This window comes from Tenrec ecaudatus, chromosome 4 (assembly GCF_050624435.1).
Source record: "Tenrec ecaudatus isolate mTenEca1 chromosome 4, mTenEca1.hap1, whole genome shotgun sequence".
NCBI classification, from domain to species: Eukaryota; Metazoa; Chordata; class Mammalia; order Afrosoricida; family Tenrecidae; genus Tenrec; species Tenrec ecaudatus.
The window spans coordinates 40,451,585-40,478,384 of record NC_134533.1 but is presented as its reverse complement, the minus strand read 5'-3'; the positions used below and the strand labels follow the sequence as shown (position 1 = coordinate 40,478,384).

Sequence of the window (26,800 nt, the reverse complement as noted above, 5' to 3'; positions counted from 1 at the left end):
ATCTGACGCCACCACACTGAGGCAAAACATTAAGGGCATGCAACAGAACAGCAAGGGGAGCAGAGCAAGGAAGTTCCGAGGGAATACCAAAAAACAGACTTTGGGGCCAGGGCATGGCACCCCATCAGACTCAACCAGAAAACACTCCTAAAGGTCAACAAACAGACCTTGAACTATTTACAGGCTTTTATTATTTTTTGTCATTTTTTGTTGTTGTCTTGTTTTCTTTTCTTGCTTTGTTTTGCTCTGTCTTGCTTTTTGTGCATATTATTATCTCTGCAGGTCTATTTAGATAAGATAGACAGGATAAATAATCTGGAGGAGAAAACAATGGGACCAACAGTTCGACAGTTGGGGGGGAGGGGGGACATGGGAGAGGGGGAGGCAGGGAAAAGGAAGTGGTTGTTAACAAACCGAAGGACAAGGGAAAAACAAGTGATCCAAAATCAGTGCCAAGGAGGGTGTAAGAGACCTGGTGGGGATTGATCAAGGGCAATGTAACCAAGAGGAATTACTAAACCTTAAATGAAAGCTGAACATGATAGTGGGACAAAAGGAAATAGAAGAAAAAACTAGGAGGCAAAAGGCATTTATAGAGGTCTAAATATAGGCATGTACATATATAAATATACTTATATATGAGGATGGGGAAATAGACCTATGTGCATGTATTTATAGGTTTAGTATTAAGGTAGCAGATGGACATTGGGCCTCCACTCAAGTACTCCCTCAATGTAAGAATATTTTGTTCTATGGAACTGGCACTCCATGATGCTCACCTTCATATCATTGTGAATGAGGAGGAGTGCAGAGTGGGGACCCAAAGCCCATCTGTAGGCAACTGAGCACCCCTTTCAGAAAGGTCACGGGGAGGAGATGAGCCAGTCAGGGTGCAGTGTAGCAACGATGAAACATATCCTCAATTCTTGAACTTTCCTCGATTCTTTAATATTTCCTCCCCCACCCCATTATCATGATCCCAATTCTACCTGACAAATCTGGCTAGACCAGAGGATGTACACTGGTACAGATAGGAACTGGGAACACAGGGAATCCAGGATAGATGAACCCCTCAGGACCAATAATAAGAGTAGAGATACCAGGAGGGGAAGGTAAGGGGAAGGTGGGGGACAAAGAGGGAACAAATCACAAGGATCTACATATAGCCTAAGGTGACCAGATGTCCTGCTTTTGGTGGGACAGTCCCCATTTTTAACAGTTTTCCCCGTGTCCCGCAGCGTTTTTAAAAAGTCCCAATTTTTGGAAAGAATGCACGACAAGCTAAGGTCTACAGTTTTCGGCTGCCGTGTGGCTATTTCGTCAGGATATGAGTTTTATCAATGGTGTCCTTCTGATGTCCCGCTTTACCAATGTTTAAATCTGGTCACAGGGGACAGACAACAGAAAAGGGGGTGAAGGGAGACATCGGACAGTGTAAGACATGACAAAATAATAATAATTTATAAATTATCAAAGGTTCACAAGGGAAGTGTGGCGGGGAGGGAGGGGAAAAATGAGGCGCTGATACCAAAGGCTCAGGCAGAAATAAAATGTTTGAGAATGATGAGGGTAACAAATGTACAAATGTGCTTGACAGAATGGATGGATGGATTGTGATAAGAATTGTACGAGCCCCCAATAAAATGATTTTTAAAAAATCTACTGCAGCTGAGAAGGCAGAAGAGGTGAAATAAATCACAGTAAAGATGAGCAAGGAGGCAAAAATTAGGTGGATAGAGGGGCAAGGTCAAGGAAAATCATGCAAGGTGTAATGCTTCCCCCCAAAGGTACTTTCAAGGAAAGTGGTATTAGAAACCAATGTGTTTATTAAAACACATTGCAAATGATCATTTTGTCAACTTGTAGTTGGCTGGGTTTTTTTTCCCCTGTTATTAGGTATGAGTAACACAAAATTTGCCATTTTAATCATCCATTCACATCATTCATGTTTATAAGGGTATGCTACTGTCCCCACCATTTACTTTTAAAACTTCTTCATCACTCTAGCTACCCTGGCCTTGCACATCTGGCAAAGTAGAGGGGCGTCATAAAAAGATCTTCAAGATGGATGCAATGAGGGGCTCAGACATTAACACTAATGAGGCAGGTGCAGAGCCGGGCAGGGTTTAGTTCAGTTGTACATTGGGTTGCTACGAATTGAAACCGACTCAATGGCACCTTAGAACTTCACAATTATTGTGAGGATGCCAGGAAGGCCACACGATAAAGGATCTAGAGTCAAGTGCTCATAACCCACACCACCCCCAACCTCCAGCCAACCCCCAACCTCCAGCCAGTCCCCACGTGACTATTGATTATCCGAGTAACCTCTCAGATTCACACGCTCCCTTCATCCTATCAGGGATGCGGATTGAGGTCCCAGGACTCTTTCATGCCTAAGTCTGTCTGATTGGTGTCATCGTGAAGAAGCTGGCCTCTTTGCGGCCTCCAGTCCTACACTTCCTGGTGCTCCCACTTACATGCTCAATCTCTCTCTGTAAAACTAAGGAATCAATTCCCTCCCTTTCAGTTGTTACAGTGCTTGAGTCAGTTCCATTCATAGTGACTTTCTATGCAAGGTCCGGCCGTCCTCAACAATTGTGACTATATTTGAGTCCGCTGTTGCAGTCATTGTGTCAGTCAGTCCATCTCCTGAAGGTCTTCCGCATTTGCCCTGACCATTTGCTTTACCATACAGGATATCCTCCTTCAGGGAAGCTGTCTCATCATCGTCCCTTCTGGCTGAGGATCTTTGAAGAAAGATTCATGTGTTCTTATGGTAAGCCATGGTATAATTCATAATCTTCTACGACGCATTAATTCAAAGGCATCCAGTCTCCTTCGGTCTTCCTAATTTGCTGTCCACTTTCTGCGAGCATCTGAGGCATACCATGGTTTGGATCAGGCACATCTTCCTCCTCAAAGTGATGCTTTTGCTTTTTAAAAATTCAAAGAGGGCTAGAGGGTTAGTGCAGTATGTTTTCCAGTCTACTATGTCATTTGATTTCTTAACTGTTACTTCCATGGTTGTTAATTATGGATACAAGTAGAAGGAAAGCGCTGGTCATTTAACACAATGTTGCTTCCTAATCCACAGTGGCCATTACTGTTTCTGTTTTTATGTTGAGGTGTAATCCACACTGAAGATTGTTTCTCTGATCTTCATTAATAAGTGTTTATTGCAAGCAAGTATTTGGTATATGAACGCCAAATGTCTATTAACGAGTCTTCCTCCAATCCTGCACCATGCCTCACACAGTCCGGTTTCTTGAGTTGTTTGTTAAGCACAGAGAATGAGCGAGCACAGTGAGAGGACACCGCCCTGAGGCACACCGCTCCTGATTTTAAACCAGGTGGCATCCCCTCGTTCTGCAGGAATGACTGTCTTTGCTCGCTACACACTTTCCACATGAACACAGTGAATCCCCATTGTTTCCAATGTTTCCAATGGTTTGGGATAAGCCACCTAGACGTATGGCTGTGCATAGTCAATAACACACAGGCTAATATCTTTCTGACAGTTTTTGTTTTCAGCTAAGATCCATCTGATGCTAGGGATGTTACTTTTAATTTGGCTTGAGTTTCGGGAAGCAGTCCCTGTTGATGTATTACTGCAACCATTTTTTAATGTATATCAGCAAATCTTACTTGCATGTGACAATAATAGCATTTGTTAATTTTCACAACATGCTGGATTAACCTGTCTTTGGCTTGGGAACAAATTGGAATCTCTTCCAATTAGTTGGCCAGGTAGTAGTACCCATTTGCTGACGCATTCCAAGTGGCTTTACATCAGTTCATGAAGACTTGTTTTTCAGTGCAGGTTGGGCTTATTCTTTCAGTACCATGAGCATATGAGAGGGTACCCCCCCACCAAAAAAACCTCCTTATTTATTTATACAAAACAATATTATCATCATTCAAAGTATTCTCATTACACTTAATATATTTGTAAAATCTGCTATTCCATTCTTGGAAACATTTTTCAAACTCATCTGTTTGGATAGCTGACAGCTCCTCCCTAGTTTTCTCTTCACCTCTTCTATGTTGTCAAAGCCCTGTCCTTGCATGTCCCTCTGCATTTGCAGGGGGGGGAAAGAAGTCACACAGAGTACAGTCAGGTGCTAGAGAGGCATGCTGTGTTTTGCCAAAAACTGGTGCATTGAGATACTTGTATGAGCAGGTGCATTGTCATGTGGGCAAAGCCAGTCCCCTGTCTGCCACAAATCAGGCTACCACAATTTGTGGTAGCACACAGTTATACTATCTTTTCATAACCTCTAACTAGAAAGCTTGATTAACAGTCTGATCTGGTAAAATGAACTCCAAATGCACTGTGAGTTGACATTTTTTTGTCCCTTCAGGAAGTTGATGGTCATCCAGAATGAGGTTTGTCATCAATCAACATTTTATCTTTTTTGAAACAAGAAAACCACTCATACACTTGAGTTTCTTCCAAAGAGCTATTCTTGTAAGCTGGAACATCAACATCACAACAGTTTCTGTGGCATTTTCCCAAGCAGGAAACAAATTTCACAGATCCATGGTGTTCTCTTAAATTAGCCTTCCCAAAAAACAAGGTTCGAGCTAAACTGCTTTTACGAAAGAAATTTACTGTGACCAGAAAGAACTTCCCAGGAGATGCCACTGGGTGCACTAACTCAGGGAGAGTTGCTGGATGCTCACCTAGCAGGGGAGAAAAATGAGTATTATGAAAGCTCCACTCAGTGGAGCTTTTTCAAATTTGGGGTGTGGGGAGAGTACCTCCACCTATGTTAGCTACCTCCTAACATGGCTGAATGTCACCCAATTCGTTTTGGTACACTGATTCTGTGCATTCCTTCCATCTGCTTTTCATGTTTCCTGTGTTGTTTAGTATTTTACTATATAATCCTTCAATATTGCAGCTCGGGACTTGATTTTTTTTCCTCCAGTTCTTCTAAGTTGAGAAATGCCCAGTATGTTCTTCCATCGTGTTTTTCTACTTCCAGGTCTGAGTACATCCCACCTGGATTTAGAGCCCATGTCAAGAAGACCTGGCAAGTTAAGTAGAGGGATGACATCACAGATGAAAACAGAGAGGTGGAAAAACAAAGATATTAGAAGGGACTCCAAAACTTGTTCTTGAAAACAGAGTTGTTTAAGCGAAAGGAGGTAACAGTCTCTGGGGAGGGACATTGTGTTTAGTAAAGTACAGGGTCACCGAGAAAGGAGGAAGACTCTCTGGTGATGGAGTGCCACAGCGGCTCTGCACCCATAGGCTCAAACACAACAACAATTGTGACGATGGCCCAGGACTGGGTCGTGCGTCATTCTGTCTGACACACAGAACCACTGTGAGTGGGAACTGACTTGGTGGCACCTAACTATATAACATCGAATCAAACAGAAGAAACGATGACATAAAAGAACTGAGCAGAAGTTTTTAAAGGGCAGCTCATGAAGACAAAGAAATGTAGTAGAATGAAATAAGCAATCCTTTCTAGTTTCTGCCTTTGGATCCTACGCTGTTGGCTTGGTTGTCTCCCTAAGTCCCGCAATAAGCCAGGGGGAGTTCTTCTCAGAGTCCATTGTCAAGACAACCATGGGGAATCATTATTACTACTATGATGTCCATTATGAAAATGAGGAAATCAAGGCAGGGAGTTAAAGGTACTTATCAAACATTGATGATTGAAAGCTAAACTTTCTCAGCTGCTCTTAAATTACTGCTGCTCTTAACACGACTGCTACAGTTTTTGATTGTACTTCATTTGAGTTCTATTTTCATATGACTCTGCCCCGGGCTAGCTTATCTCATAAAGTACCTGTATTAATGCTTTTGTGTGTTTGGTGAGATACGCACATATTAACCAGAGCTCATCATCTCTGACCCAACAAGAAGGGATTCCCAATTCCTGAAGCTGGCAGGTCCTGGAGAGATTCCGGATCAACAGGGCTTAAGCACATTCTTCATATAATAGCACCCGAGCAAACAGCTCTTCAACTTCCACATGAAGCTCCCATGTGTTACAGCATCTTTTATTGTTCAAGCCTAAACTCTGCAATTTCCTCAGTTGCCACAATCCACCCATAAGATCACAAATGATAAAAATAAATGAGCTCAAGGTCTGGGTCGGTTGGGTAATTGTGCAAGACTGGAAGACGAAGTTAGCCCCTTCCCCCCCTAAGGTAAATGATCATGGGTACATGGGCCCACTGGCGTTGCAGGCGTCCCCCTGTAAAATGGAAGTTTTGGGGACAGAGGATTGGTACTGTAGAGAAAGTCGAGATTAGCTCGTGAGAGAGTAAGGAACTTGGGCGGATGTTTCCAGTATCTAGTGCAACCAAAACAAAACTAGCAGCCAGAGAGCCACTTCTGACTCTTGATGATCCCACGTGATCCGAGTAGAACTGAACCCCACAGGGCTTCCAGGGGCTGGTTCCTCGGAAGTTCACAGACAGGCCTTGCTTCCGCAGCTTCTCCACATTGGTTCCAATTTACAGCCTTCCGGTAAGCAGCAGAGCCCTTGAGCAATTTGCACCATCCAGAGATTTGAATAGAAAGGTGGGCAATTTGAAATCAATTAGCCACTTGCTATATATTAAACAGGAGCCCTGGGAGCCTGTGATTAGGTGCTGGCCTAGGAACCAACCAGTTGGTGGTTCAATTCCCCACCCCACCCCCACACCCAGCCACTCCACAGGAGAGGGACATGGGGTCTGCTTCCTGAAAGATCAAAGCTTTGGAAAGTCTGTGCGGTAAGTCTACTCTGCCCCAAGTTGTTGTCATCAGGTACCATTGAGTTGGTTCCGCCCATAGCGACCCCGAGCACAACAGAAGGAAACACTGCCCGGTCCTGCCCCGTCCACACAATTCTTCCTACGCCTGAGCCCCTTGTTGCAGCCGCCGTGGCAATCCATCTCCTCAAGGGACTTCCTCTTTACTTAACATGACGCCCTCCTCCAGGGCCTGGTCCCTCCTGACAATATGGCCAACGCACGGAAGATAAGCGTTGCCATGGCTGCCTCTCAGGAGCACCGTGGCTGTACTTCCAGTAGAGGTGTCCTTTCAGCTGTCCATGGAACGTCCAATATTCTTCTCCAGCACCTCAGTTCAAAAGCAACTCTGTCCTACGGAGATCATTATGGGGGGCAATCAACTCGACACCGTGGGAATTTAGGGTTGTTTGCTTCGATAGTCTTAAAGAAAAACAAACAAAACTCATGGTCATCAAGTCAATGCTGAAGCCCAGCAAGCAACCCTGGAGGGCAGGGTAGACCTGAGGGTAGACCGAGGCGATAACCATTTATGGGACTAGAAGTTCTCATCTTCCTCCTGTGGAGCGGCTGGTGGTTTTGAACTGCTGACCTTGTGGACTGTAGCCTAACTCATGACCACTATGCCACCCGGGCTCCTCTAAGTACCTGCCAAATTGATTAGTCTCCTGCCAATGAGTTGGATGCCCTACGGTGACAAAACCCTGGCCTAGAGAGATCTGCCTTGTCATGCCACTCTGCCAGGCCACCTGGAAAGCACACCACCGCCCTTGTTGTTTTCAGGTGAGAGGTTCCAGATGGAGTCAAGTAGGAGCGTGAAATCACACACCATCTCTCACTCTCTGAACGCCCTGAGGTTGCCTGGGCAACAGGGAGCTATTCTGGGCGGCAGCTATGAGATTCTGACTTTTTCCATCCATACCCCATGGGCTCCCTGTGGCCTCACATTATGCACCCCCTGCAGAGACATCTTCTCCCTGCCGCACAGGATCAGAGGGGAAATGGAAGGAAGAGGAACGGTTGTGCAACTGGGCCTCGGGATTGTATTTCCCTCTCCTTGCATTTCCTTAGTTACGGCACATTTCCATTTATGGAGTACTTTCTCTTGTGAAACCTCCCAGTGTTTACTTCTAATCTACCAAATAATGCCGCTGACCCCTTCTTGTTTCCCCTCTTTAAATATCTGTAGATGGTTCATTCAGCACATTCCCCATTCAGTTATTAATGGCCCACAGAAACTTCCTCGCAGCAATCACTTGCTGATTAATCTGCACAGCAACTCCGAGGGGCAGGTAGTTACCAATCCTCGGTTCTGCAGAGGGAAGCCAAGGGGGAAAGAGGTGAACTTGCTGTCCGGTGTCGGTGCCTAACCAAGATCATGACGAGATTCTCCCCGGGCTGGTGTTTTTGTAAATGCTCCCCACTGCGCTGTTCTCTTTCTTTAAAAACCATCATTACCGATGCGACGAGGCAATTCCTCTCTTGAGCTGCAGTGACCACAGCAAATTTTAAATGATCAAAACGTTCAGCCCCGAATCATCGTGTCGGAGAATTGTTCATGCAGTAAAGGGGCTAGAAAGCCATTTGATTGTAAATAAGCTTGCAAGTGAATCGTAAATAAAGTTTACGGGCAAACTTTACCGAGGGGAAAGGAGTACACAGGAAAGGATGGTGAATATAGGCCCACCCCACTCTGTTACCAAGAGAGTCTGAGGGGGTCACTTTAACTTCTCTGCCTCTATTTCATCTGCAAAAATGAGGTGGTTTTAAACTATTTGATAAAGCTTTTTTTTTTTTAATGAGATGGCTGAATACCTCCTACAACCACACAAAATTTGTAAACCCCAATACCCAGTGCTGCCAAGCTCCCTGTGAAAGAAGTACAGACTTTTACTGCAGCTGAAGTAAAGTGCCGCCACTTCCTTGGAGAGCCACGTGACAATACGTAGCAAGTGTCATAAAGAATTCTAGATCCTTGGGCTTATCATAATTTAACTCCTTTAGTATTTTATCCTGTTAACTAAGTCCACAGAAGTGAAACACACACACACACACACACACACACGCACACACGCACAGACAAATGAACTTCTCAGGAATAGCTAGCAGAGGGAAAAAACTGATACCCATTAAAAACGTTCATCTTTAGATAACTGTCTTATTAAACAATAAGAATGTTAGGCTGTTGTTTAAAAAATAATCAGGTAGTCACCAACTTAGGGTGTGTGCAATTCACTATGAACCAGTATTTATACTGTACTCCCTGTGGTTTTGTTTTGTTTTTTGCTTTATTTTATGTTTACTTTTTTTTTTTCAGTACATCTTAAATTTTGTCATTACTAATATGGACTGCATACTATGTTGCGCCCAGTCTGCCGACGTTACTCTCAGATACTCTCTTGCAGACATTCAGTATCAGAATTTACTGTTCAAAACTGTGTCTTGAAAGGAAAACGAAAAATACGAGTGATTTGACTTACATTACCACTGACTTAGGACCGAGCGATGGGTGACCCCCACCTTAAGTCAGGGACTACCTGTAAGTAGGAAAGTTACACACAAACGTTTTCAAACTTGACCGCGACTCTTACGTGAAACAAAGTAAGGGAACCGACACGGCTCTGTTGTCAACCACATAAAATAGGAACAGATGTGCAAAGTCACATCAAAAAACGAAAGTCATATGATTTGTGGAACGGATAGTTTAATTTTAAAACACTGCTTTAAAAGTTTTCCATGACTTGTGCTTGTTCATGAAAGCATGCACGTTATGGGGCGGGGCGGGGGGGGGGGCGGAGAATTTTTTTTTTCTTCTGAAATCCTGCTTTAGTTTGATGCAAAACGAAAATGTAAAGTCACAGCCTAATTTTCCTTGGTCCTTTTTACTGGCTGCCACATGATTTGTGGCATTAGTCATCCAGAGGGATTTTTAATCTTGGCTATATACTTCTTTGGTATCTTTCCAATCTCAGAACCCTTGCACCAATCCCTCTCACCTCAGAGTATTCTTAAAAAATAATCTGTTGTGTCATCTAACTCAGGATAATCCACAGGTGTCTAGTAGTACTGATTTGTGGCAACTGCTGGCCTCAAAATCCACCATTTTGCTGTCACCCTAAGCTGCGAGGGTGTCACAAAGTTGCTAGAATGCATATCACAGTGGATCGGGCAGTTTGAGATCTTCCCAGGTTTGAGCATTCTACAATAAGTCCATTTCTCTTTCCAGGGGCCTCAGACACCTTCTCGCCCACGTAGGAGCGCTCCATAGAGCACGCAGGTTCCCTGCAACCCTGGCTCAGGCCCGGCCCTGCAGATAAGGACGTCTATAAACATCCTCCCTCATTTCGTAGCAGAAATGTTCCCCGACTAGCTGATCATTTGTACATCTTTGCTCTTAAGATCTGGGAAGGCTTGCAGTGCCAATGAATTAAAAACATGATCCCAGGCCCCGTGCGTGCCAGCGAATCCCCTCATTAAAGCAGAATGAGCGGGAGGAGATGGGTTTCAAAGCCTCCCGTCCCTTCGCCCCAGAGCCACCGAGGCCAGGCGCTGAAAGATGCACAGTAAAATTAAATATCTAAAAATTCATCTTTAATTAACAGAATGGGATTCAAGCTAGACACCACCGCATATCATACGTGAAATGGCCGAGCTCCCGTCCAAGGGTTCTAATTCAATTAGGACGCAGTGAGTGACACTCGGGCGGGAAAGGTTAATTGGGGGCACCAGAACGCAATCATTCCTTACCTAACCAGTCATTAAACTTCTTAACCTCTGAGGGCAGTCCCAGCTCGGTGAAATCGCCTGTGTGGAGAAGGATGTCCCCATAAGGCATCTGGATACCATCTGTTCTGGAGTGTGTGTCTGAGATGCACACAAACCGCGTGTGGCCCGCTGGTTTTGGAGTGTCATATGGGATGGGGTCGACCCTAAAGTAGACATAACAGATCCCGTAACAGTTAAACAGATCACAACCCTCACAATTGTCATCCCACATATATATCGACTGTCATGTGTGCATACACCCGACAAACCAAAGCGAAAGCAGAAGGGCTCTCTCTAGTAACAAGGGAGACATTGGGGCCCAGAGGGTTAAATAAAAAAGAAAAAGAAAACCCAGTCTTGCCCATGCACACCCCCACTGGGCCAAATTCAGTCTTACTTACCTGGTACGAAAATTAAAAGGGGAGCATATCTTCTAGGCCAAGACAGAAATAACCCCGACAATGGAAAGAGTGATTAATGGGAAGTTTAGGGATGTTGAACCCCAACTGGGGAAGCAAAATTATGCCATTTTGCCTCTCACCATGCTCCAACTGATCCCACTACTCATTAGGAAATGGATAACTAATTTATGCCTTCTTAAACATGCATAACTTAGCAATGAACTAATTTACAGAGAAGTCTGCACATGCCTTGCCAACTGAGATGTGGAGAGGTAGGGCACCTTTATTGAATTTTCTTTCCCTGACTATTCAGCACCTGTATCTTCTCATTTTTGCCAGGAGATTCACAACTTAAATTAGGGGTCGGAGAGGTGGGGAGGAAGGTATGCCAAAAGAATGGGGTTTTTAAGAAAAGAATGTTAGAACTTTGTCAAGCTCAGTCTGTACTATCATGTATTAGCCACGGTCCCTAGTACACCTGAGGGGACCGAGAATGCTCGCATGCCTTGGGCAAACAATTGTATTCAGTGTGACTCAGAAGCCTTTGAGTGGTGTGTCTATATCTACACGTGCATTAATATATGTATAGTTTTAGAGACCTAAGCATTGTGGAATCCCACTGGGGACTAAGAATCAAAAGGCAAAATGATCAACACCCGAAGCCAAGAAAATGAAACAGAACATTCTCATTTAATTGAGTGTAACAAAGTGTACTCAATAAACTTGGTCAAGAAATGCAAGTCCTGATTCTTCACGCTTACAGTTTTAATTATTTAAGGGGTCTGTAGTGGAGTTAAGCATGCTTTAACTATATCAACTCTCCGCTGACAGCTTCCTCTCATTTCTCTGTAGGAATGCACACTTATTTTGGATTATGGGTGGAGGGGGGAGGGGAGCAGTGATAAAGGCAAAGAGAAGGTCACTAGAGAGGCCAATAAGCAATGCAGAGATTCAAGTGTGAACTATTAAATAAGAGACAATGTTTCATCTCACAACCCCACCCTTGGCTGTAAGGATGCGCTGAAACCCCAGTGCAAGATTCCCTGGGTATGCTGCCTCGGCAGCCTCTGCTTAATCTCCCTGGCTCTTCTCCGTTTGTTTATTTATTTTAAGAAGCAATCTGTTTTAACTGTAGCAATTTCAGAGAGGGGAATAAAGACAATCGCTATGCAACTCAGAGACTCTGGCTTTTCTGTAACGGCTAATCCGTTATCTGTGTCAGAAAAGGAGGTGAAAGGGAGGGGGTGGATGCAAGAAAGAGGGATTTTAAACGGGGTACAGCAGGTTCAATGGAAGCACCAAAAGAAAGCTTAACTCTGGCATAAAATGGGTGGATTTCCCCTGCAAAGGTTAGAAATAAATAACACAGTTACTTCTGAGAAGGTGCACTAATTCACGGACAGCTCTTATCTGCACCTCTCTGATCAGATGTTTCTGAAGTCAATCTATAAATGTTTGGTGTCTTTTTTTCCATTTTTGAGGCGCTGTTACCCTCAAGTTTCTGCCTCCCAGCATCCCAGGATCTCCTGTCCTCTGTAGCGGCTGCAGAGAATGAGGGAGCGTTCCCTGCTGCAGGAGGCTGGGTCTCCCTCGGGAAGGGAGAGGTAGGATTTCTACACCACGTGTTAAAAGCATCACTAGGATGAGGCTGTGCACATTTATAAGAACCAGAAAGGTATTCGCCAACATCTAAATGAGAATGAAATCATTCAAGCACTGGACTTCTAAATAGATAGGCAAGCTCCACAGTTTAAGTTTATATATGAGGGGATTTCAAAAGGTTTTGAAAAAATCCCCATTATCTCCGAATTCCTTATTTTTTCCCCCTGTGAACTGAAGCCCCTTCATATGCATTTACTTCTTTTTGGCTTTTTTTTTCCTTTTTCTTTTTTTTTTTTGGCTTTTACCCTAACATTAATGTGTGCTGTCATTCGGTGCCATCGAATCATTTCCGACCCATAGCAACCCTGTGCACAATAGAAGGAGACCTTGCCCATTGTGTTAATGTATAGACAGTCAATGTTTTCCCCAATTCCATAGTTAAGAGTCCATGCCAGTTTCTCAGAGGACCATCATGGTCATCATTTTGAATTTATTAAACAGAAAGTAACACGGATATAATCCTCTCACTGTGATCGGGGCCCTGCTCAAGGAATCTACCCAGGTGAGCAGAGCAGCACATCCCCTACCAGAGAGATTTGATCCCAGCTCCAAGCCGAACAAGAACTCTGTGATGATGGGCAATGCCAGCCAATTTTTTAAATCATTCTAAACTTCTTTCCCACCCACCCATCTCTTCCAGTGAAATGTTTGCGTCCTGCAGAACTCACAGCTGAACAAAGCTGCTGCTTCAGACGGCGTCTCCATCTAAAACTGATAGGCACGATTTCTACAGCAGCTGTTAAGAGGCACACTAGGATGGGAGGGTGTGCATTTCTATGTACCAAGAGTGTACCGCCAACATCTGAATGATTGGAGGCCAACAGAAAGGGAACATTCAGGGGACAACAAAGGATGCGAGACGTGCGTCCTCTACGCCTCATAGGTGAAGTGGCCAGGAAGACCAGCAGAGAACATTCAGGGGACAACAAAGGGTGCGAGACGTGCGTCCTCTATGCCTCATCGGTGGGGTGGCCAGCAAGACCAGCAGAGAACCCTGCCGCCGCACCTTGACGTAATCGATGTGAAACAACCAGTAGATGTTTGGGAGCCACATGGAGGGTGGATTTGAGGTGAGGTGTTAGCAAAGAAAAAGGTTTGCAGACATAAATGCAACATTGACATCGACTGCCTCGCCCGGAAGCACTCTTCGGAACCCCAGCTGACGAGGTTTACAAAGCAAGGGATGGTCGCAGGAGAGAGGGCAGCGTGTCAAGAGCCTCGCAGCAGGAAACAAACGTGGCAAATCCTAGCTGCAGGTCACAGGATGGGAGACACTGCAACGCAGATGCATCCAGGGCTGGAAGGAAGCTGCCAAGCACAGTGGTCAAGTGAAAGGTTTGGGTAATTACAGCTGACACGGCCCTGGAGAAACTAAGCTTTCCCACGTTGGGCATCTGACAAACACCTCAAAAAACAAAGTCCAGGCCTTCAACTATTGAATTCCTGGTAGAAGCTCGTGAATGGAAGAGCCTGACGGCACTGGAGAATCTACCTGTGCACACTGTGCAATGAGGAGACCCTCACACTGCATTTCGTTCTTGGGGTCATAACTCTACTACCACTTACTGTTTACACTGCTAATCTCCCAAATGACCACACCATTCCCGCAAGGCAGCCAGGCAAATACCCTAGCAAGTGAGTATCTTACCTGGGCAATCTACACCCTCTAGCCAGATTCAGAATATCAGAGAGAGATTTGTATGCAGACTTGAGTACACACCAGGGGCACAAGGTGACACGGGAAAAATGAGAAGCACATCATCATAAAGTCACAGGGCTGGACAACCCCTAGCAGGGGACTGAGGGGTGGGGATCACTGAAAACTTTATATGATGCTTGTAGCCCCTCTCCCCATCTCTGCCCTGCCTAGCTGACAGATCTTTTCAAGGTTTCCAGAGAAGAGTTCCCTGCTATCCCCCTTGCCCAGCAACCTATTCTGCTGGTTGATAGTTCTAACGGCTAGGAGTTTCTGACCCACATTCTGCATCTCTGAGAAAGAGGAGCATGGCTGGAAAATACTGGGCCTGGTCCTAGAGCCCAAGTTACAACTCTGATTGAGTCACTTGCTTTTGGCAAGCTACCTAATCCCTCTGAGCTTCGTTTTGTCTCATAGACAGATGGGGATAGATGGAGACCCAGGCCTAACTCATGGCAACCCCATGTACAACATGTTCCAATGCTGCCCTGCCCTGTGCCACCTCCACGGCCACGAGGATGGTCACATCGTTGTCACTGCCACTGTGCGAGACTGAGAGAATTTTGAGAGACTTCCAACCTCGCGGGCTCATTTTCCTGCACTCTTCTCGGTCCATATTCTGCTGACACCCAGGGAGTGTCCTTGGCTGCTTTTCTAACATTCTATGGCCAGGTCTTTCTTTCCAACCTGTCTTTATCTGGAACTTGGTTACAATCCACCCACCATGCATGACCCTACTCGTATTTGAAACATCACTGACATAGGTTCCGGCAATCATAGCAATATACAAGCCATCACTCATGTAACTTGGAAATAAGACTGCCTGATGTGCTATGTTGCTGTGAAGGCATGAGGTGTCGAGTGCTGAGCCTGTGCAGAGAAGCAGAATAACATAAGGGTGAGGCACACCTGGCTTCGAGAGACAAACTGCCTGGCTTTGAATCCCACGTTATTAACAGCGTGGCGCCAAGCAAGTTGCTTATGCCTGTGTACTTGTTTTTCATATATGTACAATGAATACTAAAATAGTACAGATTTCATTGTGAATTATTGCGCCACTGAAAAGTCATACAGTGTCAATGCATGTAGAAGACTGTTGGACACAAAGTAGCACTCTATAAAGGTTGTGGATATTTTATTAGCAGTAGTAGTATCATTTCATTTTTTTTAGCTCAGTTTATGACTACCTTTAATCGATCAAGACTGGAGGAAGACTTAGTAACAACCTGTGATATGAAGATGACAAAACTTCGCTTGCTGAAAGTGAGGAGGACTGAAGCACTTGCTGAGGAAGATCAAGGATTACAGCCTTCTGTACGGATTACAACTCAATGTGAAAAAGATGGAAACCCTCACTAGACCAGCAGGTACCATCATGGTCAACAGAGAAAAGACGGAACTTGTCCAAGATTTCATCTTGCTTGAATCCACAATCAATGCTCATGGAAGAAGCGGCAAAGAGATCAAACGACGCGTTGCACTGGATAACTCTGCTGCACAAGAACGCTTTAAAATATTGAAAGGCAAAGATGTTACTTTGAGGATTAAAGTGTGCCTGACAGGAGCCATGGTACTTTCAGTCACCTCATATCCAAGTGTAAGCTTGACAACGAAGTATGGTGCTGAGAAGAATAAAAGAATAAAAATAGAATAAAGTTACCATGGACTGCCAAAAGAACAAACAGAGCTGCCTTGGAAGAGGTACAGCCAGAATGCTCCTTCTTGCCAGAATGCTCCTTCGAGGCAAGGATGGTGAGACTTCCTCTCAGGGACTTTGCACATGTCAGCAGAGATTGGTTCTTGGAGCAGGACATCAGGCTTGGTAAAGTAAAGAGACAGTGAAGAAGACAAAGACCTTGAACAAGATGGACTGACGCACTGGCTGCACTGATGGGCTCAATCAGAAGAACCATGTAAGGGCGGTACTAGGTCACAGTGTTTCCGTTCTCTACGAATTGGCACCTACTGGGCAGAGGGCACGTAACAACAACGCCTCCCCGTCTATGGCACAGAAGTGAGCACAGCTACCCCCAGGGTATTTGTGGGCGTTAAAGGAGATCACATACAGGACAACAGCCTGCGTAGTTCTGAGCAGGTCAAGTCAGTAACTGTTACTACTCTCTGGCACTTCCTTCTCACTTCTAACTGCACCTTGAAACATCAGAGAATAAGAATCCAGTCCTCCTGGATAGGGCAGAGGTTGTACACTGGTGCATAAGGGAGCTGGAGGCACAGGGAATCCAGGGTGGACGATACCTTCAGGACCAGGGGTGTGAGGGGCGATGCTGGGAGAGTGGAGGGTGAGTGGGTTGGAAAGAGGGAACTGATTACAAGGATCCACATGTGACCTCCTCCCTGGGAGACGGACGGCAGAGAAGGGGGGGAAGGGAGACTCCAGATAGGGCAAGATATGACAAAATAACAATCTATAAATTATCAAGGGCTCATGAGGGAGGGGGGTACGGGGAGGGAGGAGGGAAAAAAAAAGCTTTCTGCTTGCCCACGCCATGGAAGGTAAATGCTGCCACGTCTCCTTAGAACGAACGAGACTTGGTACCCACGGAGAGCTGCAGCTGCCAAGTCAGGCTGCAGACAGAACCTCCGGGTCTATGACTGGCAGCTTTAACAAAAAGCAAAGCTGAAATTAGGAGATTATGACTTCACTACAGGGCTTCAGCAATGGGGCTGTTCTCATTCTCCTAAAACTCTGAGCAAGTGGAATTTGCTGGTTGAACGTCGTGCCTCAGCCCATTAGCAGCCCCCAAACCCAGTAAGGAAGCCTAAGAGAACCAGCTCTATAACTATATTCACATTTGTACCAAGGGCACTGCGTTCCTTTAGCTGCTGAACTGCTGTATCAACAGTGTTCTGTCACCCACTAAGTACAGCTCACAAAGCCCACTGCACGGAGTGCGTCTCGTCTATTTTTTCCTAGTACAAAAGTACAGTGCTGACATTCAATGAATATTAAGTGGTAACAATTTAATTCTCTGTGAGCTGCATGCGGTATGAATTCATGGCCCTTCTACCAGTGCCATTTGAGGTCCTTTAATGCCAGTAAGGCCAGCTACTTTACGACCCATGGACGCGTCTCAGAGAGCACACTGTTGGTTTGTAAAGATGCCCCTGGAGAGGCACTGCAGAGGGCTCAATGGTTCCCTCTCTTCTAGCATAACAACCAGACGCATCTGAGTGCAGCTCTGGCTGCTGGTCTTCCATGTGAAGGAAGAAGGCATACGGCATGGTGCCGACTATCTCAGACAATCAGTCAAGTAGTCAGTCAATAACCCTTTCTTAACACCTCCCTAGTTAACCAGGTAACCACGCTGGGTGGTTCGAAGGCACAGAAAAAAGTGACGCAGAAGGAATTCAATCTTCAACTGGTACTTAGTGGCATATCTGGAATTACTCAGCCACTGAGTGTTTTAGCAAGCATTGATCAAGCTCTGGGCCATCTAATCTGCAAGCTGCTGGGGAGGCAGCCGCAGGTCAGTCTGAAATGGTCCCTGATATGGAAGCAGGAGGTGCGAGGTGCTGTGAACTTTCAGAGGGGGTAAAAAAAACTGTCTGACCCTGCCTGTGGGCTAGGGAGGATGGGAGATGTTGCAGTGGGCACCGAGCACATGGTAGGATGTCAGCGACAAACCCGTGGAGTGAAAGACCAGCACTCCGGAGCTCAGAAAGCAAGGTCTAAACTGGAACTTGGCTTGGAATTCAAGCAGGCACTCAAAATCAAATCCAAACTCATTGCCGTCCCACCAATTCCAACTCATAGTGTGTCTGTGAGGCAGAACAGAACGGCTCCATGGGTTTCCAAGGCTGTAAACCTTTTCATTTTTGCTAACACACTGTTTTATTCTTTTTATTGCTTTAACTGAGGTTAAGTTTACACATATACTTAATATCGCATGCATACTATCAAGATCATATGCAAGTAAAATGTTGGTGAAGATCATTCAAGAACAGCTCAAGCCGTGCATCCGCAGGGAACGGCCAGAAATTCAAACCAGATTCAGAAGAGGACCCGGCAGAGAACTATCACTGTTGCCATTAGATGGCTCTTAGCCAAGAGCAGATAATATCAGAAAAAATACCGACTCGAGTTTCATTGACTAAGCTAGGCAGCTAACGGTTTGGATCATGGATTCTCTTGAGTGTAAATCTTTTGGGGTTTTTTTTGGTGGGGGGTGTCTTTATCCCCCACCCTCCAATAGTTTTATTAATGAGTGCGAATCTTTATGGAAGCAGACCGCCACATCTTTTCCCGCCATAAATGGACTGGCAGACCTTTGGTTGGCAGTGCCGCACTGAACCATGGCACCAGCAGGGCTCCCTGAAGCAGACGTAGGACTAGGACAATCTGGAGGGGAAACTCCGATCGTGTGAGCAGTCCACTTAGGGACTGGTGAGTACATCCATGCCCCTGGCAGTGAGCAGTGGGCAGTCTGAAAGGCTAGTGGCAGTGGAGACAGCCAACAGAAAGACAGGCTTGTGGGCCTGAACTGCCCTTGGGGGTCACGGGAAACTGTCCCATCCCTCCAATTATTGAGAAGGATGGAGGCCCTGATCCTAGGAAAACTGGTGTGTAGCTTTATGCTGAACGTGAATGCATTTGGCAACTGGGGAAGGCATTGGAAGATAGGAGGTAAGCTGAAAATTGACTGTAAAACCCAGACATGTGATGCTAAAAGCCAAGGCCAAGTGAAATGATGCAGAAAGGAGAGGCTCACTAGGGTGTGTAGAAGCCTAAAGATACTACACACTGAAGCCACTACGACAATTACCTGCAAACGTAGACTGGACAGGTAGTCAAAACAGCCTCCACAGCCTGCAGGAGCAAGCCTCCCATGGACTAGGCTGGGTGCCTATTTTTATCACTGACCTGCAAACTGACATAGACTTTGGGGGCTGATAATGATGGCAATATAAAAAGAGAAATAACAGCAGTCATTGAGAAGCTCAGTACCGCGCAGTACACAACACATGGATTACTTTCATTTAATCATCACAGAGCTGCCCTGTCCCAGTCTGACTCCGGCCTGATGACTTTGCCTCTGCATTTGTCAGCCACCCTCCGGCTCTACAACTGCCACCTGCCTGACACGGCCCACGGAGAACCCCAAGTGACTGGTATACAGAGCTAAATCGGCTCATTTGCCAACACTAAGAAAAGCATGGCCAATGGATCGATTCTAACTCAAAGCGACAGGGGCTTCCAAAAGTTTTGTGAGGACAGTGCCATGACTTTTTCATTTACTTTTTCTACTAACGCTTTGAAGCGTCCTTATGTGTCAGAGAAAAACTGATCCACAGGGCTTTCACTGGCTATTTTTGTTTCGGTTTGTTTTCCAATGGCTATTCTTTTCGATGGCCAATATGTCTTGGAAGCAGTACAGCCAACCAGAGTGCTCCTTACAAGCAAGGATGAAGAGACTTGGTCTTGCATCCTTTTGACAGATTGTCAGGACAAACCAGTCCGAGAAGAGGGGCGCTATGCTTGATGAAGCAGAGGGGCACTGAAGGGGGAAAGCCCTGGAGGAGATGCACTGACACAGCGACTGTAGCAATGGGCTCAAGTACAGGAACAGCATGAAACTGGCCCAGGACCAGGCAGATTGCCTCTGCTGTGCAGTGTCCCAGTGGGTCGGAACCGACATGATGGCACCTACCACCAATTTTTTGTAGGAAGTTCATCAGGCTATTCTTTCTAGGTGACCTTGATTAGATTCAAACCACCCACCTTTCAGTCAGCAGCCCAGAGTCTGGACTGTTTACATCACCCAGGATCCCTTTCAATCACTGCCTCGCCTGAGGGTAGCTCTTCATCTGGCTCCGTCCTACAGAAAGAGCCTGTGGGTCATGCCAATCATAAGAATGTAATTTCTTTTCATCGAAGGGAGGAGGCTCCCATGCAAATTATTGACACGTACTGATAAAACAAGACTCTTTTAGTATTAAAAAGTACTCAAATGAGAACTAATTCCGCTGTCTTCCTCTACCTTTACTACTCTTCACAAACTTTTCCAAGGTTTAATGTCTCCAGAGTAGTTGCTAATGGATTTCACTCTTAATTGTGCTTATCAGAAGTGCAGGTAACTTCATATTTGCATGGCTAATGGGCCTTCTTTGAAGTGTGTGGCCATTTGGTTGGGTTTTAATGGTCTGTGATGCTTTTTGCTTGTTTTGTTTGTTTTCCTCTCCCCCCAACTAAGGGTTGAGCTCAGTGGCTTCCTACCAAAGAATCAGCCATGCCTCAGGCCAAAAGACCATGGTAGCTACAGCCAGGACATTATCTAAGCATAGTTTATGACAAATGTTTATTTATAATACCCCTTATGATGAGGTCAACATTTAATACGCTTTCAAGATTAATCCCATAGATAATTAATGGGCAAGTATTACTCAGAAACCTGTTTGATACTAGAAATAGAAATATTTTATGTATTTCTTTACAAGCTCTTTTAAAAATATCTAGTTTGCTGTTCACCCAAAAGAACATGTAGTTACCACATACAGAGTAATCGCTTGGGAACTATTTTCTACTCTCTCTGGGAATAAATACTACCTTCAAAGCAAAGAGGAGCCCTGGGAGGGTGGTGGTTATGCATTGAGCAAGAAGTTCAGCAGTTCAAAACCACCAGATGTTCACCAGGAGAAAGAAGAGGCTTTCTTTCTTTTCTTTTTTTTTTTAAACTCTTATCACAAACCAAGCATATTTGTACATTTGTTGCCATCATCATTCTCAAAACATTTGCTTTCTATTTGAGTCCTTGATATTAGCTCCTCATTTCTCCCTCCCTTCCTGCTCCCCCTCCCTCATGAACACTTCATAATTCATAAATTATTAATTTTTTGTCATGTCTTACACCGTCCGAAGTCTCCTTTCACCCACTTTTCTGTTGTCCGTTCCCTAGGGAGGAGGTTATATATAGGTCCCTGTAAGTTTCCCCCTTTCTACCCCTCCTTCCCTCCGCCCTCCCTGTATCGCCACTCTCACCACTGGTCCTGAAGGGATCATCCGCCCTGGATTCCCTGTGTTTCCAGTTCCTACCTGTACCAGTGTACATCCTCTGGTCTAGCCACATTTGTAAGGTAGAACTGGGATCATGATAGTGGTGGGGAGGAAGCATTTAGGAACTAGAGGAAAGTTGTATGCTTCATTGTTACTACCCTGCACCCTGGGCTGGTTCATCTCCTCCTCAAGAAGAGGCTTTCTTAAGAGTTACTATATTGGAAAGGCACAGAGACAGCACTGCCCTGTCCTATAGGGTGGCTCCGAGTCACAGTGGACTGGATGACAGACAGTTTGTTTGCTTCTTTGTTATGAAAGCAAAGATGTTATTCTGAGGGCCAGAGGTTCCCTAACCCAGGCCACAGCACGATCAAACACCTCATCTGCATTCATAAGTTGGGAAATGAATCCGGAAGAATGAAAAATTGATGATTCTGAATTGTGGTGCGGGGGAAGAATACTGAATATACCACGGACCTCAAAACCAAATAAGTCTGTCTTCGAAGAAGTGTCACCAGAATGCCCCTTAGAAATTGGATGGTGAGACATCCGTCATCTTACATACTTTGGACATGTTATCCGGAGAGACTAATCCCTGGAGGAAAACATACTTGGTATAGAGAGGGTGAGGGGAAAATAGAAAATGCCTCAAGGAAACGGACTCAGACAGGGGCTGCAACGAGGGGCTCAAACGTAGCCACGATCGTGAGGACGGCACAGGATCCGGCAGCATTACTTTCGGTTGCACATGAGGCGGTTATGGCACTGACTTGAGGGCGATTCACAACAAGGACATCCTTGACAGAGTTGTGGATAGTTCATGTTGCTTGAGAGTCACCACCGATGGCTTCAAGGCACGAGGAAGGTGACAAGCTGGAGTAGATAAACCTGCTGCTAAGTAGCTGGCACGATAGTCAGGTTGTCTGGTTAATTCTAGAGCTAAATTGACAGGGAACCCAAACCAAACTCCTTGCCATCGAGTGGATGCCGACTCATAGTGATCCTGCAGGGCAGGACAGAGCTGCCCCTGCGGTTTTCTGAGAGAATGTAACTCTTTACAGGGGTACAAGGTCCTGTCAGAGAAGTGCCCTAAGTGTAAGATGGATTCAGAGGAGGATATGGAAGGGGGAAAATCATTGCTATGTCAGATGGATCTTGGCCAAACGTAGAAAAAAAACCCAGAAAATGTTTAACCGAGTTTTATCATTTGCAATGACATTTGACTGTATGGATCATAAGATATTATGAATAGCATTATGAAAAATGGAAAGTGCTCTTGCTGAAACTGCATAGTTCATGAAGAGGCAGTCACACAGAACAAGGGAATAATAAGTGGTTTAAAACTGGAAAGGGAGTGGCTACAATTATATTATTTCACCTTATGTATTCAACCTGTGCACTGAACATATAACCCGAGAAGCTGGGCTACTTGGAGAAAAACCTGGCATCAACATTGGAGGAAGACTCATTAGCAACATGAATATGCAACAGATGCAACTTTGCTGAAAATGAAGACAGCTTGAAGCATTTACTGATGAAGATCAAGGCTGTAAGGATTGCACCTGCCTTTGAAAAAAATAAAAATCCTCTCAACTACTTGTTCGTGTTGCAAATATAACCAAGAACATAGTGAGCCACACAGGGGGCAATGTTCTGAAAATGACTTAGCCATGATCAGACACCAAAGGGGAAGAGCCCCTGGGCTTGGGAGTTGAGGACCACACTCTCTCGGGACATCTACCTAGTTCAATTGGCATAATCTCATTCAAAGAGAAAATGTTCTACATCCTACTTTGGTGAGCTGAAACTGGGGTCTTAAAGGCTTGCGAGTGACCGCCTAAGATGAAATCAATCAGTCCCTCTCCATCCAAAGCAAAGAAGAGTGAAGATATCTAAGACTTAAGGAAATAGTAAGTCCAAAGGACCACAGGGACTACAACCTTCAACACCCGAATCACAACAGAAGGTCCTGGGACAAAAGGGAGGAAAACATGGAAAACGAAATTAAAAATCAATAAGAGAATAGTCTTACTGGTCTAAAAGAGACTGGTGTTCCCCCCCCCCCCCCCCCCCGCCGCCCCACCATCCTGTGGGTCTTAAACAGCCTTCCAGCTTGGAACTGAACCCATCCCCAGGGATCAACTTTTGGCCAAACCACTGACTGGCCAATAAAATGAATACTAACACAAGGGAGGAATGTATTCCTTAGTACAATCAGGCAAACAAGACCCAAATGGCAGCATCTTGCTACCCTAACAAAGAGTGACAAAAGGACATTTCAAACCCAAGGGGAAGGGGGAAAGAGGGCTGTTACATTGTGAGGAGGACTGCAGCCAATGTCCCCAAACAAAATGTGTTTAAATTGTTCAATGGATAAGCAATTTGTTCTGTAAATTTCCACACAAACCACAATACATTTTTTAAATCCTCTCACCTATGCCCATAAACAACATGAAGAAAAATGGTAATGAACTTGTCAAAAATGGCATTCTACTTGGACAAACAGGAAGTGTTCATGGAAACGGCAAGAAATTATTAAGTGAGGGATTGCACTGGGCAAATCTGTGGCACAAGCTCTCTTTAAATCCTTACAAAGCAAACTATCACTCTGATGATTAAGGTGCACTTGACCTAAACAACAATATTTTCACTCCCATCATATGACAATAAAAAAGAAAGACCAAAGAATTGCAGATGCGAATCACGGTATTGGCATGGACTGCCAAATGAACGAATCTTTTGGAGAAAGTACAACCAGTATGCCCCTCTGAAGCAAGGACGGAGGCACTTTGTCTAGTGTACTTCAGACATGTCTACAGGAGTGACCAGTGGCTGGAGAAAGACATATTTGGTTTTTAACAAAAGGACCAGCAAGAAGGGAGAGCCGCAGTAGATAGTGTAACGATGGCTTCAAAGACAACCAAGATTGTGACTATGGAGCAGGATCCGACATAGTTTTGTTTGCTGAACCTGGATCACTAAGAGTTGCTATACCAACGTGACCATTAACACCTTAGGTTGAACAAAACAAAGGGAACTATCCTCTACCATGCTGTGACTTCCGGTCCACATGGGTCAAACTGCCCAAGTTTCTCTTGAGTGAGCTGGGCATAGACAACATATTTAGCCAGAAATTAGTCCTCTTGCTCAAACTTTTAAAATTGTCATTTTATTCATCAAGTCCTAAAATCATCGACAATCGCCTATAGGCCAACAGTAGCCCAGTGTCTACATTTGGAAATAGAATATTACTCGGACACCGAGCTCATTGTGCACATTGTCTTCTATGGTTTCTTTTGAGCTCCTCCGGCAGAATTTCAGTTTCAAAAGACACAATTGGCCTAGAGAGTCTAACATGCTCATCATGATCCAATTGAGGCTTCGCAGGAAGTGTGCCATCTTTGATTTATTACATCTCTAACAAGCATGTACTTCAATGGCTATTCTTTTTATTATTATGTTCCCAACAGTTTTATTGGCATGTAACTTACTACATTTTATTAGTCATTTTCTTCACAATCCACAATTACTGTTTGTTTTTGTTTTATTTTATTTTGTTAATCGTTTCATTAGGGGCTCATACAACTCTTATCACAATCCATACATACATCAATTGTGTACAGCACATTTGTACATTCATTGCCCTCATCATTCTCAAAACATTTGCTCTCCACCTAAGCCCCTGGCATCAGCTGCTCGTGTTTTCCCCTCCCTCCCTGCTCCCCCCTCTCATGAACCCTTGATAATTTGTAAATTATTATTTTTCATAGCTTTCCCTGTCCGACGTCTCCATTCACCCACTTTTCTGTTCTCCGTCCCCCAGAGAGGAGGTCACATGCAGATCCTTATACTCAGTTCCTCCTTTCCAGTATCGTCACTCACACCACTGATCCTGAAGGAATCATCCATCCTGGATTCCCTGTTTCCAGTTCCTATCTGTACCAGTGTACATCCTCTGGTCTAGCCAGATTTGTAAAGTAGAATTGGGATCATGAGAGTCGGGGAAGAGGAAGCATTTAGGAACTAGAGGAAAGTTGTATGTTTCCTCGTTGCTGCATTGTACCCTGACTGGCTCGTCTCCTTCCCGAGACCATTCTGTAAGGGGTTGTCCAGTGACCTACAAATGGGCTTTGGGTCTCCACTCCACAATCCCCCCCTCATTCACTATGATGTTTTGTTCTGATAATGCCCGATACCTGATCCCTTCAACACCTCGTGCACAGGCTGGTGTACTTCTTCCATGTGGGCTTTGTTGCTTCTGAGCTAGATGGACGCTTGATTACCTTCAAGCCTTTGAGACCCCAGACGCTATATCTTTTGATAGCCGGGCACCATCAGCTTTCTTCGCCACATTTACTTATGCACCCATTTGTCTTCAGCGATTGTATTGGAAAGGTCAGCTTCCTAGAATGCCAATTTAATAGGTGGCTTCATAGAATGCCAATTTATTCTTGCATTGAGGGAGTACTTGAGTGGAGGCCCAATGTCCTTCTGCTACCTTAATACTAAACTTAGAAACATATGCACATAGATCTATTTCCCCATCCTCATATATAGATATATTTGCATATGCACATGCCTTTATTTAGACCTCTATAAATGCTCTTTGCCTCCTAGCTCTTTCCTCTATTTCCTTTGATTTTCCTCTTGTCCCACTATCATGCTCAGTCTTCATTTGGGTTTCAGTAATTCTTCTTGGTTACATTATCCTTGATCATGCCCTACCAGGTCTCCTACACCCTCACCACTAATTTAGATCATTTGTTGTTAGCTAATAGTTAGTTCAAGGATGGTTTGTTGGCCTTTAGGAGTGTTTTCCAGTCCAGTCTGTTGAGGCACCATGCTCTGGCCCCAAAGTCCACCTTCAGCATTCCCTGGGAACCTTGCTGCTCCATTCCCTTGCTGTTCTGTTGCACCCCCTTAGTGTTTTTTGCCTCGGTGTGGCGGGATCAGATTGGGTGCAATTCCCACATTGTGTCTCTGGTGTTGTCCTCTGTAGGGCTATGGGTCAGTGAGGGATGTCAGGTCTCATAGTGGGGCTGGCCATGTGGTCCTCTCTGTGGACTGGCTGTTCTAATCGAGAACATCATCCTCAAGGCCTGGTGGGCCAGGCTGTACTCCCCTCTCCTCCCCCTTCATCTGCTCCCGTGTGCTCTGATCAGATATGTCCCTCTCCCGGAGCTGCAGATTCAGTGCCGTCCTTTGAAATAAATTCTTTTGGGGGAATGGCAGGTGTCCACGCCATAGTTGGGATTGGGGCCGGCCCCTCACTTTAATAGCTATTTTATTACAACTAATATACCTATTACTGAGCAGTACAGACCAGGGACTTTTCCTATATTATTACCGTTAATCTCCTAAGACCTCTGTGTGGTGTGTGCATTCGCCAAGCTTTACTAAAGAGTTTGGGATTAGAGACAGGCCATTCAAACGACAAGCCTATGTCCTTTGCTGTTGAATACTCTTTCGCCAAAGATACAAGGGAAAACTGAAGACCTTGGAATG

General features: G+C 45.0%; 1 protein-coding gene across 1 annotated transcript in view; it reads right to left on the bottom strand.

The window, feature by feature from the left end:
- Positions 1–26,800, bottom strand: part of MPPED2 (metallophosphoesterase domain containing 2) — a 210,567-nt gene that overhangs the window by 140,222 nt on the left and 43,545 nt on the right. Inside the window, exon 3 of the mRNA XM_075548390.1 lies at positions 10,507–10,688. Coding sequence (XP_075404505.1) covers positions 10,507–10,688 — 182 coding nt within the window. The remainder of the gene's footprint in view (positions 1–10,506; positions 10,689–26,800) is intronic.